The sequence below is a fragment of the Perognathus longimembris genome, chromosome 20 (assembly GCF_023159225.1).
Source record: "Perognathus longimembris pacificus isolate PPM17 chromosome 20, ASM2315922v1, whole genome shotgun sequence".
In the NCBI taxonomy this organism is placed as follows: Eukaryota; Metazoa; Chordata; class Mammalia; order Rodentia; family Heteromyidae; genus Perognathus; species Perognathus longimembris.
Genome location: NC_063180.1, coordinates 2,571,435 through 2,585,562, shown reverse-complemented (window position 1 = coordinate 2,585,562; position 14,128 = coordinate 2,571,435). Strand labels below are relative to the sequence as shown.

Sequence of the window (14,128 nt, the reverse complement as noted above, 5' to 3'; positions counted from 1 at the left end):
GAGAACTTCCCAAATATCCAGAAGGATAAGCCCATCCCCATACAAGAAACTTTTACAACCTAAATTGATCAGAACAGAACAGGACATCTCACTAACACATTGCAATCCATACATGTCAATAGAGACAAAGGAAAGAATACTTAAAGCTCTTATTTTTCTTTTTTAGTATTTACAAACAAATATAAATGAAGGAAAGGACTCCACTGGTAAGGTCAAATTGCATGGGGGACTTGAAAAAAATTAGTACAACATATTTTAGCTATGAGCTGGAGAGACATAATAACTACAATCGCTGAAGAATGCTTCCTAAAGGCAGACAATGTGGATTTTTATTTTGAGGTATTTCTGAGAATCCCTTTGGACTCCATGCAAATATGAGCAAAGTTATCAGGAAGAACTAACAGAATTCCAAAGGGACTCATCAAATCACCAGGAGATGAAATATTATCCATTTGGAGACTTTCTCATTTGCAGTATATAGTGAACTTTACTGTAGCTAGGTTAGGCAGAATCAGTTCCATGATGCAGTTTAACTACAGAGTTCCCCTTGGCCTACTTTCTTAGGCCTCGTGAACATTGAATTTTTTTCATAACTACAGAATGGAAAGGAGATTTCCTTTGTCAATCTATAAAGGGGTTGCAACATTCCCTTTCCCACATCTGCACATGTCGCTCAGATTGCCCATGGGAGTATGCCCTCTGCAGAATAACAACAACCTAAGCCCCACAGGCAGGTGGAGAATCAAAGAGCAGAATAATGTGACAGAAGGACTGTTGTACTATCTAAACAAGACATCAATAGTGCATGCAGGTCACTTATCCCTACAAGAGTTCAAAGTCTTTGAACTGAGGCAGAGTGCTCAGTCTATTCCCACTATGAGCATTTGTAGTGAAGAGAGCATCTAGGAATCCAGGTATCCACCAAATGTTCAGAGCAGGAAGTCCATCAAGGCCCACAAGCACTGTTCAAAGGGCAAAGTTCTGAACTGTTTGGTCAACTCACCAAGGTATCAGTGAAGGCTTTTAACATCTCCCCAATAGTCCAGTGAACATTTGCTTTAGATCGTTCATATACAAGTATCTTAAGAAACCAGTTAACATGGGCTGGGGATATGGCCTAGTGGCAAGAGTGCTTGCCTCATATACATGAGGCCCTGGGTTCGATTCCTCAGCACCACATATACAGAAAATGGCCAGAAGTGGCGCTGTGGCTCAAGTGGCAGAGTGCTAGCCTTGAGCAAAAAAGAAGCCAGGGACAGTGCTCAAGCCCTGAGTTCACGGCCTAGGACTGGCCAAAAAAAACAACAACAAAAAAAGAAACCAGTTAACAAATATTTATTAAACATTTATCATGTCTCTTGGAAGATCTTGATTTTCTAAGTTGCTAGTCTGTGTGTGTGTGTGTGTGTGTGTGTGTGTGTGTGTGTGTGTGTGTATGTGTTGCCATTCCTGGGGCTTGAAATCAGTGCCTAGGTACTGTCCCTGAGCAGTTTCACTCAAGCCTACGTTCTACCCATTGAACCACAGCTCCTTGTTTTGGGCTGGTTAATAGGGGATAAGAATCTCAAAGACTTTTCTACTCCTGCGGGTTTCCAGTCACAATCTTCAGATCTCAGTCTCCACAGTAGACAAGATTACAGGGATGTGTCACTAGTACCCAACCTTCAAGTTTCTTTATTTTTTATAAGTTCATATTAGGCCTCTATTTTACACAAAGCACACACACACACACACACACACAACACACACACACACACTAGTTAACTCACATGACAATCTACTCATCTCCAAAAAAAACATAGGAAAAATATTGTAATAAACCCATCAAGTGATTCCTTGTCATTTAAGCAAAATCATGTGGCTGTATTGTTGTACACAAGGGACTAGGGCCATCTTTGAATCCTACTCTGGTGATCTGCCAGCAATCAGTACCAGGATAAATGCCTTTATAAGGTACTTAGTGCCAGGTGGTCAATATTCATGTGTTAGTTTCGAAGAATACAGAGATAAGGATGAAAAAGATAAGTTCAAGGTCAATCTAGAGTTATCAGTCACTTACTAATGAAGAAAGAGGAAGATAGACAATTCAGACAGTGAATGTGATAACATGTGCCTTTTTTTTTGAGATGTGCCTTATTTTTCATAGATTCTATCATTTCTGCAATAATAGTCTGAACTAGTCATTAAGTCAAGCACTGAGGTCTGCACTGTTAGGCTAAAAGTTGAATTTGCTAGTTTTTAAGGAAATTACAAGTCTAGCAAAAGAATCATTTCTACTTATCTTCTGGTTTTTTTGTAATAATTAATACAGCGTAAGTATTCATCATCCAAACTAAATAACAAATACACTACAAGCTTGCTGCTGGGAATCATGTGTGTCATCCTAGCTACTCAGGAAGCAGAGATCTAGACAACTGTAGAACAAAGCCACCCCAGGCAGAAAAGATTTTAAGAGTCCATCTGCAAAATAATCGGCAAAAAGGGTGGGCTAGCAGCATGGTTCCAGTGTTAAGAGTGTCAGCCAAAAGCAAGCATAAAGTCCTGGGCTCAAACCAGAGAACTGCCAGAAAATTTATTATTAAGAGCAAGCACTTTATGACTAGGATATATTCCCAACCCATTTATTATACTTGTATAAGATTGAAAAGTCAAAGGCGATAAATACAAATCAGGTATAAGATTAGCAAAACACTCCTAAATCCCAAAGTGTTTTTACTCCTTAAGATTTAGAAATCTCCTAACCACCCAAAACATGTATTTTTTGTTGCTGTTTTTTTTCCCTGTGGTTTATTTATTTATTTTTTATTTTATTTATTTATTTTTTTTGGCCTGGGACTTGAACTGAGGGCTTGGGTACTACCCCAGAGCTTTTGTGCTCAAGGCTAGTGCTCTACCATTTGAGCCACAACTTCATTACTGGCTATGTTACTGTTTAATTTAATGTAATCTCATAGACTTTCCTACCCAGGCTGGCTTTGAAACACAATCCTCAGACTTTAGCCTCCTGAGTAGTTTGGATTAAGATGTGAGCTCTTGGTTCCATGCAAAGACATGTCTTTTATTGTTCTAATGATAGACAACCTTGGTCTGAGGGCCAGTCTCAAAGGAATGTCATTGATTCTACTTGAACTGAAACCATTGAACTTGTAAGACTATCCATGAATCCTACATGCAAACAAGTATCTAGGGAAGACCTTGGTGGTCCTGACTAAACTCACACAAAGATATTTACTTTCTCTACATCAAATTCTTCCCTGTGATTCAGCACCATTCTCTTTTGCTATAACTCTGTTTTCCTTTCTGAGCCCCTCCATTCCTATTAAATGACACTGCATATGTATTCATACCATGGAGAAGGTACAGTGGAACACATATTAATTTTTTAGTCAGATGGAGATGGGATGTGGCCCCAATTATTTGTGTCCTTTCAGTAAAGCACATGGCTTCTTTGAGATGAGCTATGTGGGTGTGGTGGGGGTGTGGGGGTGGGCTTCCTGCAGTTTAAACACAGGGAGGGTATGGGTATATTCCCTGAGCTTTTATGCTTAAAGCTAGCACTCTACCACTTAAGCAACATCTCCATTTCTGACTTTTTCTTAGTTGATTGGAGATAAGTGTCTCATAGACTTTCCTGTCCTGGCTGGTTTTGAAACATGAGCCTCAGATGTCAGATACCTGAATGGCTATCATTACCAGTGTGAGCTACCACCAGGCTGAGATAAGCTTTTTCCTGATCTGTGTTTAGAAAAAATTCAAACAATGCACACATTGTTTACCTTATTTCATTATCTTCCATATATAAGTGAATACCAATATTGATAACTTGCAACTTACAGAGGCAGGTGGAGGTAGCTACAGGGAATGTCACGAGAGTAATTACCTATTTTATGAACAGTAAATCAAGCCCTTCCAAAGAATGGATTTGTTGTGTTGAAAAATAATCTTAACATAAGGTTTCACATTCTTTTTCTCAGGCTGTCTGAAAATCACTGAGAAAGACACTTAAAGTGATATCCACTTGTCAACTGTTAAGCCTAATCAAGAAGATGGAGTTAAACTTTCATCTTTTCTTTAACCAGAGCATGCAAGTTCTGAGTAAGGGTGAAGGGTCTGACTTACTCATCCACAGTACACTAAGGGCAAGAGGGATAGTGAGTGCAAATGCAAACATTTCCAGCTTCTGAGGTAATACATCATTTTATTTTCAGTATATCTTAAGCCAGAGAAAAACATTTTTTACTTAATTAGAAATATTATTTCTTATGTTTCTGGCCCAAAGTAAGCTTCCGTATAGTTTTACTGTGTTTGCCCTTCTCAATTGCCCATGAGGATTTTAATCTTGACTTATTAAATTGGAAACTAGTTAAAGTTATGTAATTGAACCACAAATACTGTGGAAACCAAGCAAAAGGTGTAGGGGAACCCCCTTCTTTGCGTCCTTAGAAACATCAAACTTTGACAAAGTGGAATAACAGGATCCCAAAACAGCTGGGCCTAGGCAAAAGAAAGGAATGAGGAAGACCACTCAGTTTATGGGAAGCTCTGGAAAGAGAAAGCTTAAGGCTAAGACTAGTCACACCTAGAACCAGGAATTGTATTTCTTTGTTTTGATTTCCTTGTTTACTGGGATTGTAATGCTTTGATTACTTTGATTGCCGGGGTTTACTAGAATTGTAATCACTAGCCGTAATTCTGCTTCCTTGCTTTGCCTAACCTGCCAGACCACCTGCATGTGGTAAATGTGATGACTGTCTTTAAAAGTCTAGCCCCAATGGGCCCCAGCACTGTTTGTCACCATCCCGATGATAGCAAGCAGACGCCATGCACAGCTAAATAAAGACTCCTAGCCAGAATGACTCAGTGCTGGTGACTATTTTTGTGGGTTCGAGGCCCACCTGGGTATCTGGTATGCAACAAGTACCACTGAGATAAAACCTGAAATAGATATTGTAAGATAGAGCATTTGGTAATGTCCTGAGGACTAACTTTTTATTATAATTTCTAATAATGAAGATTTCTAGGTAAGATGAGATGTTTTCTAGGACTACCATTCTTTATTTTTTATTTATTTATTTTTTTGGCCAGTCCTGGGCCTTGGACTCAGGGCCTGAGCACTGTCCCTGGCTTCTTCCCGCTCAAGGCTAGCGCTCTGCCAATTGAGCCACAGCGCCACTTCTGGCCGTTTTCTGTATATGTGGTGCTGGGGAATCGAACCTAGGGCCTCGTGTATCCGAGGCAGGCACTCTTGCCACTAGGCTATATCCCCAGCCCCTCTTTATTTTAATCATAGATAGAATTCTAAATGTTCTTCTCTATGAAGAACATGTAATCTGTTTTCCCAGTTGTTTAGCCAGGCTAACTTTCACTTACCTTGTTTTAATACAAGATAACTGAGTGTTAATATAGAATGGTAATAGAGGAAGGAGAAGAAATTCATTAATGTCTCTCCCTTAGGATTAATTCAAATTTGCAGGCTATAGGTATAGCTCAGTGGTGAAGCACTTGCCTAGCAAGAACAAGGCCCTAGGTTTCAAACTTAAAGCAATGAATAAATAAGTGTAATAATGCATAATTCAGGAAACATTCTGTAATGTACATATCATGTATACATATTATTTTTAATGAATCAGTTTTTCAGAGCAATAATTAGTTTTTGTAAGGTAGACCCTACGGTTTTAATGATTTGTTTTCCCAGTATAAAAACGGTTATGCTCACTTTAAAGTACAGAAAAAAAGAAAAATATATATGATAAATGTGCTTTTGAGATTTAGCAGCTCACAGTGCTTACTTTGAATTTTCAATTAACTGTTTAATCTATATTTATACTTTCTTACTGTTTTATGCATTTAAGACAATAAAGTTTAAATTATTAAATCTTTTCTTTGTAAGATGTTTATTTTATTTTCTCAAAAGGGCACGCACTATTATATACATTTTAAATGAAATTATTTTACAAGCATTATGATCACGCCTACATAATATTTTATTTTATAATTCTACATGTACTCAAGGTATATTTTTTCTCTTTCCAAAATGCTTGAACATGATCTCTGATTTTCAAATCAATCTAGTCATTCAACTTGTTTACCACATTTCATTTTGTTTTCTTAGAATAGAGTTCCAGAAAGTGAATTAGAATGTAAAAACTTATAATCACTTTAAGTTCATCAATACTTAGTGAAATAGGATTTTCCAAAGATTTATGCGATTCAATTTTACAATACCTTCACGTAATAAAATATTAGCTCAGTAAATGAACAAGAAAAACAACAAATAATGCTAATCCATTTTGAGGAAATGTCAACAAAGTGTTTTATGTATTTATAATTATTTTATGAGCTATGCTGAGTAAAATAAGTGTCTTAATTAGGGTTTACTTATTTATTAAACACATGGAGCAAACAGAATCGCTGTTGAAGAGGATGCATGCTTTTATTTCTCTAAAGTCTTAGAGTTACAAAGAGCAGAATTGTTGGTGAGAAACAGAATTGTTGGGGAAAAGAAAGCCAATTTTCTGAATCAGAGGAAAGACTACAAAAAAGAGTAAGGTTGACTGTGGAGTTGAAAAGAGTCTGGTGGGGCTTCGCTGCCCTCTTGGGGCTCCTGGTGCAGAGTTGGAGCCCACATCAAGTGGTAGTGGTCATGGCAACCGTGGGCATAAGGATAAGTATCCCGGTGAAAACCAGCTTGAATATTTACTGAAGGTTCAAATGAAAAGATCTCACTCTATGTCCTGGGAAAACTTTGATGTAATCAGTATAAATGTTCCACATTTCCAGTATAGTGTTGTTCTTCACATCTGAATCTTACGCTGATTCCTTAAAATAATCACTCAAGGTGGGACACCAAGTGGCTTCCACTTACATTCCTAACCTCATCAGACTAAGATCTGTGGGACTACAGTTGTAGCTCAAAGCCAGCCTGGAAAGAAAAGTTTGAGAGACTATGTCTCCAAAACCACCTGCAAATCAATAGGCAGGCTATGTGGTTCAAAATCCTCAGTCTAAGGTAGTAAGGTATCAGTCCTATAAATGCAAGGCTCTTTGTTCAAACAGGGATTTTAAGTCATGGATTTGAGTCAACTTGGTAATAATTTTAAAATATAATTTAAAGATAAAGCCATAATGAATTTCTAATCAAATAAAAGTGAGAAAACTTGGTAAAGTACTTCTGCAATGTGGATGTGATTGGAAAATAAGTCTTATTTAAACCATAACACAAACCCAGAAGCCATTGAATAAAAAGGAACAATGGCTTCTCAACTCCCAAATATCTTGAGCAGTACATAAAAGAAACAAATAAAAATAGAAAAGGAACATCAATCGTCAAATAAAGAGCAGAAAGATATTGTCAGAATTATAGAAAAAAGATAAAATGACAAACCATTGCAAAAGCAGTACTTACAAAACCAACTGGTATAAACCATCTGGTATAAATACAACTCATGGGGAGGAGAGAACTCGGGCGCAGGGAGATGGGGAAAAATGGGGGAAAAAGTAACAATTTGGATAAATAATGTACTTGCCTTACATATGAAACTGTAACCCCTTTGTAATTCACTTTGACAATAAAGAAGAAAAAATATAGATATTACATTAAACACAGATTGAAACAAAAATTATAGAAAAATATTAGAGTTCATTGAAGAAAAATAAAACCAAAGAAGTGTTTTTCAATTGCACCTTAGAGATAAGAATTGTATTATAAGATTTTATTTTATTTCTCAGATAGGCAGGCATCATTTTAAATCTAGGTTGTATATTCTTGGTGTAACTGTTGAATGTCTTGGGGTAACTTATGAATTCCTAGTAGAACTTTAAATAGGTTCAGCCTCCAGAGAGGACAATTTGAAATAGAAATCAAATTTCCTTCTGTTCATGCCAAAATAACAGGGTAAATCTGAACCAGTAATCTGTAACTTATTGATTTATCCTGGCATCTTTTCCTTAAAGATAAAATATAGGCCCTGTGACCTAGGGTGCAGTCCCAAAATGGAGCCAGCACTGCCCACCAACTCCCATACTTGCAGCTGGGAGCCATCTATCATTCCCAGCAATGGAGTCTTCAAGTTACCTGCTTCTCCTAGGTGGGTAATGATGCTCCTGCTTCCTGCTCAACTCACCCAGTTGCTGCTTTGGACACTATCTTCCCCAAGCCTTGATTGGCCAGCCCATGGCTCCCTGCACTTAGGGGCCCACAGTAAGGCCCTTGGCCAGCACACTACTGGCCTTGTCTCTGTGACACAAATGGTCCCTTTCAAACGTAGGGAAGGAAGGATTCCCTTCCTCTTCCTATCTCAAAAATGGAATGGAAAAAGAAAATATCTATTCACTTTTAAGCATAACCTGACAAGTGTTGAATACTCAAAGCATGCAGAACAAGCAAACAATAACTCAACAAAATATAATGAATTATGAAGCCACCAGCTCTTTGCTTCCAATTATAAGTTTGCTGTCTCTACTCCTACTCCTGTATGAAACACAAGTGTCAGTCAGCGATCAGAACAATGACTTAGGGCCATACTGCCGGTGGGAGTCAGCAGCCTGCTAGGGAAATGGCAGCTTCTGCCACTGAATGTCACACTGCAAAGCAGGCTGCTATTGCTGTGGTCTGTATATGTGTATGTGTGTGTGTGTGTGTGTGTATGTGTGTGTGTGTGTTTGTGCATGGGGTGGGTGGGCACATAGCAGGGAGGAGTACATTTAGCATTCTGTTTCAAAGACAATAGAATGCCTAAATATTCCTGAAACTGAAATGTTATGTATATAAGGACTAGTTGCATCTCATTATTTATTTTTGTAAGGCCAAGACAAATTCTTGGACTGGGAGTTGGGAGAAACTGTAAAACTTACAAACACTGGAGGAAGAAGTGGAGGAAGGGAGCCACGTAGCCATGAATGGAAAGTAACCCTCCACCTGAATCTCTCAAATCCTCACAAAGAAAATGTTCCAGTTCCATGATGCCCGAATCCTCAAGAATGACATTAATGAACATTAATCACAGCAGAACAGATCACAGAGATCTGGCGTAAATTCTGGATGCACTGCTGACCAAGTAGGCAGAACCTGGTTGCACTTCAGCTTCCTCATAGTAAAGTATAGATGCTGATTCCCTCACAGGATTAAAGATGGAGGCTGTGAGCTTCCTGCTTAAATGGTGATCTTGCAGTAAGCAGTTTCTACAATGGAGAAGGAGTCGGAATATGATGATGTTCTCCCCTTTTCCTTCGCAAACAGACTTCTCCAACTCACTGTACCCAGTGTGTGCCCTTAGTGTCTCCCAAATTTGTTCTTCCTCCCAAACACAAGAGATTTCCTTTTTCATCCAAGGGAATACAAACTCAATGTGTGTGTGTGTGTGTGTGCGTGTGTGTGTGTGTGTGTGTGTGTGTGTGTAAGTTTTGAATCTAAAATGGAAAGCCTGTGTTTTCAACGTGATGTGAGTATCTACTAGGATAGTAGGTCTGTCTTATTGTTTGGTAGTTTGAGTCCTGGAAACATTCCACTTAGTGTCCAGAAGCAGGCAGGCACAAGGCCTGATGGGCATTCCCTTACAAGCCTTGCAACATTTTAGGCTAGAAGGAGGTGATCACTGCTCACCCCTTGTACAGTGAGCTGGCCTTGATCAGAGGACCTAACACTCAAAATGACCCTTTCCAAAAACACTCATACTTTTCTCCCCCTTCACAGATGACAGCAAAGCTCGACTCAGCAGCAGCCCGCCCTCAGCCATTTTGGGCAGCCTTCTGGATGACCAGCAGTGGCACTCAGTCCTCATTGAGAGAGTGGGCAAACAGGTGAACTTCACCGTGGACAAGCACACAGAGCACTTCCGGACCAAGGGTGAAGCTGATGCGCTGGACATCGACTATGAGGTGAGTACACTCTGCCTGCACCTGGACTGGTCCTCAGAGTAGCAAGAAAATCAGCAAATACTACTTGAGAGAAAATGCAGAGCTCTTGAGAATCTCACATTAGGCCTTATCTCTCCTCTACTCCAGAGACTAAAGAGGAAGAATGTAAGCCAACACAGCGGCTACCTGGGATGAGCCAGGAGGAAGCAGCTGTGTGCATTGAAATCACCTGGTCTCCCTTTAATTTGGAGTACACATGAGTTTTAGTGTGTGTGCATGTATGAGTACATGTGTGTATATGCATGTGTGTCTATGTTCTCTTGATTTCTAGACTTCCTGTGTCTGTGGTTTGTCTCTTGATTACATATAGGTATTCCTGAAAAATATCTTCAATTAGCTAAAGGTAATAAACAAAATGGAAAGTACATACAAAATCCCCAGGAATCTGACACCTACCCTATCAGCACAAGGTTTTCTTCTTCTATTTCATTTTATAAAATTATCTTTAAGTAATTTTAAAAAGGGTTTCAGTTCTACAAATCAGCATATGACTACAACGCATCTTAATAAATGTCACTGCTTTCTTCTTTCTCCCTGATCTCTCAAAATCCACCCATCCTCTCAGTTTTCCCAGATCTATTTACATACACACATATAATGTTATGTATAATATACATAATATATACACATAATATTATTCATATTTTTGCCCACTCTTCCTCTCTCCATAGGTCTCCCTCTCTTCTTGGCCTCACTCCCCTTCATTCTAAAATCAACCTAAATTTTCTTATTACTGTGTAGTTGTACAATGTAGATGTGGTAGCTCACACTTATATAATCTTAGCTACTTAGATGCCTGGAATCTGACAGTAATGGTTTGAAGCCAGCCACAGCAAGAAAGCATATTAGACTTTTATCCCCAATTAATTAGCAAAAATGCTGAAATGGAGATGTGGGTCAAGTGTTAGAGTGCTTGTCTTGATCAAACGATTGAGGAAGAGCACACACAGAATCTGAGTTAAAGCCCTGGAAATGGCACACATACAAAAGGTAGTTGTATGAAAAGATTGCAATTCCATAAATCAGATTATGAGTACAGTGCATCACATTCTTGGTTGTCCATGTCTCCCTGCACTCTCATAGAAGAGGCACTGTGAAATGTACCAACTCTGCAGTAGGTTGCTTAGAGCTCTTCAAACTGGCAACTGAAAGTTATCCATCTTCACTAGTAGTTCAATTCAAGTAGTATATATTGTGCTGCTGTGGTATACTAGGCTCTGTACCGGGCTTGGAGGTGCATGAGTTTTGACACCTGAAAGATTGGTGAAAGAAATAAAGTAACAAAAATGACATGTAATAGAAAGCATATGTCACTACAGATGAAAGGAATCAGTAAAAAATCCTAAAACATCAAAAAACTTCTGAAACAATCAAGATTATTTTCTTCAAGATTATTTATCTTCATGATTATTGCATAGTTCATTCTTTGTAAATTATATGTGCTGCATGTCACTTAAGCATAATATTCTTATGTTTGTAGTCATATACAGACACACTTAATACATACCTTGTCTGTATGTCTGTATCTCATTCACCATGGACATGAGAGTATGTGAAGTATGGGAATAAGAGAAAATGCAAGTAATGGTCAAGGACCAGATGATGGAAGACCATATAGACCTTGATAAAGAACCTGAATTGCAAAGAATACAGAATATTAAAAAATCTTTGTAGGATAGTTTCTTAAGAAGTAGATTTTAAGCAATTCTAAACATTTGGTTCAGGGGCCATTCTGTTTAGCAACCTTTGGAAATATGTTAAGAATGAATCTCTTCAGGCCCACCCAGATCTACAGCAAGAGAAAATATGAGAGAAAAATCTTCAATTTGTATAGAAGCCTCCAGGCCATTCTGAAGTCTCTTGAGGTCTGATGCCTAAGCAGTACTGTCTTAGATGAGTTGATATAAAGGTTATGTGCAACTTGGCTTGGCAGCTGGACAGAGACTGGGAAGGCCTGTTAGGAAACAGTTTCAGTCATTAGTGGGTTACACAACAGAACAGTGAAAATGGAGAGGAATAAATGAAAAATTAAGAGCTGACCTACTTTATTTTTTCAATCACTATCAGAGGGCTTAAATAAAGATCTCTTCTTTTCATCCTAATTTTAGTGTATTGTAAATAGGATATGTCATTCATTTTCTTTGAAAATAACTTGTCATCATTTGACTCAAAATCCAAGATGCCAAGTATGTGTTTTTGAGTTGCTGACTGCTGGAAGTTTGTGAGTGCCTGTCATTCTCCTTTGTCAACCTGCTTAATTCATTGAAAATACAAAGGGAATGCACTATCCAAGAATTACCTCAAAGCACTGAGATGACTTCTCTGAACTAAAGGAAAACAACAAATTAAAAACTTATAAATTACATACCCAGTCCTACTATTTTCCATTATTATTTGGCTTCAAATGCCCAAGGAAATGACACTAAAACTCACCTTGAGTAATGATTAACCACATATTTGCTGGCCTTTATTTGTCTCTCTGTCTTTTCTTATATACAGAGCTATAGGAAATCACAGCTGAGTGACAATGAAATAAATGTCAATTTAGGGACATGAAATCCTGCAGTGTAGGTCCCTCAAGGTATGAAGTTACAACTTTAGGAATCTGTCTGCCTGGATGTCTTGGTATCCAATTTAAAAAATGTTCTCTAGGAAAGAAACACTTTGAAATATTTCTTTCAAGCAACCTCTGCTTCAAGGAATTGAATCTTTTCTAATGTGTGCAGCCAGGTTTCTCCGATGATCATAAAAGAAGACAGATTGTCAGAACAGCAGCAGAAGATACTGATTATAATGAAAGACAGGAATTAGGTGTCAGGAAAAGTCTGTAGCCTTGAAGAGCAAGTCAAAAATGGTGTTGAGAAGAAAGAGCATTGGGGTCAAGACCCTATGTTCCATTTCACAATCTCCCAGTAAGTGGCTGTATAAACTTGGAAAATGGAGACAATCAACTTCAGTCACAGAAAAATCCACAGCCTTATAGGAAGGAACAGAGCTAAACAAGGTATCTAAATCTAAGATTGATTTCATTGCAATGCTATTGGTCAGAATCTGTTTTGGTTTCTACTATGAGTCTATCTGTGTCTATTTGTGTGTGAGACTGGTTACAACCAGATGGGGAGATGAGATGGAGATGAAATGGAGATCAAGCCCTTGATCTACAATGACTGTCAGAGCACATGCTGCTGCTTTAAACAGCCCAAATTCTATTGAATTGTATTCTAAGGCTACTTGTATTACGAAGCCCTATATTCCTTTTCAAAGATGACTGTATGGTACTATTTGTCAAGGAAATATGGCAATTCTGATTCTCATCTTAGGCTGCCTTAAGGATGTCCATCAAATGATATGATGACTGTTTATGAGGTAACATATGTGGCATTTGGCATAGAAAGAATTTGGCAGGTGTCTGCCTCTTTCTTTCATCCTAGAAGGCAAATGCAGACAGAGAACAAAAAGTCAAACCATTCAAAAAGCAACACTTAGAAACCATTTGGTGTAAACCAACTGCACAACTCTTGGGGGAAGAGGGAAAAGGGGAAGGGGAAGAAGGAATGAGGGAGGAGGTAACAAGGAGAACCAAAAATATACGCATAGCCTTTCATATGAATCTGTAACCCCTCTGTATCACACTTCAACAATAAAGAAAAAAAAAAAGAATGGTCTGTGTATCTTCATTTCACTGTCAAATTAGCAAGTCTACAAATCTCAGTACACTTAAGTTGAAAATCAGAAGGGAAATTTGTTTCCATTACTTGGCCCACTAGGTAATAGGGATGAGTTATTCCCCAATCTTTCTTTGTCTTGTTTTATTTCTGAGACAGATGGTAACCTTCCTTCCATGGGTGGTTCTTTGTCTCTCAATTTTGGTATTCCCTCTCCCTTCCCCAGGTCTATTACACATATAGACAGAATCCAGGGTACTCAGATGTAATACAGTGGTTGAGAATAATTACAACAGTGGTATAACCCTTGTTTCTGTAACATAGAGTTCATTTCACTTGGCACCTTCTTATGTGGACATATGGGTGTAGCTATTGGGATATTTTGGTCTTCTACCATGACTAGCCTATTCCAGTGCTAGCTATTCTCTATGAGGGACACCAAAGGGTTTATGTTTCTTTGGGTCTGGGTCACTCACCTTAGTATGATGTTTTTCCAAGTGCTTCCATTTCCTTATGAATGGGGCAGTGTCATTCCTTCTAAAGGAGGC

At 38.4% G+C, this 14,128-nt stretch overlaps 1 protein-coding gene across 3 annotated transcripts in view; it reads left to right on the top strand.

Annotated features, from left to right (window-relative positions):
- Positions 1-14,128, top strand: part of Cntnap5 (contactin associated protein family member 5) — a 936,592-nt gene that overhangs the window by 437,199 nt on the left and 485,265 nt on the right. For all 3 annotated transcript variants that reach the window (XM_048329504.1, XM_048329503.1, XM_048329502.1), the window contains exon 6: positions 9,692-9,876. In XM_048329504.1, the coding sequence (XP_048185461.1) occupies positions 9,692-9,876 (185 nt within the window). The remainder of the gene's footprint in view (positions 1-9,691; positions 9,877-14,128) is intronic.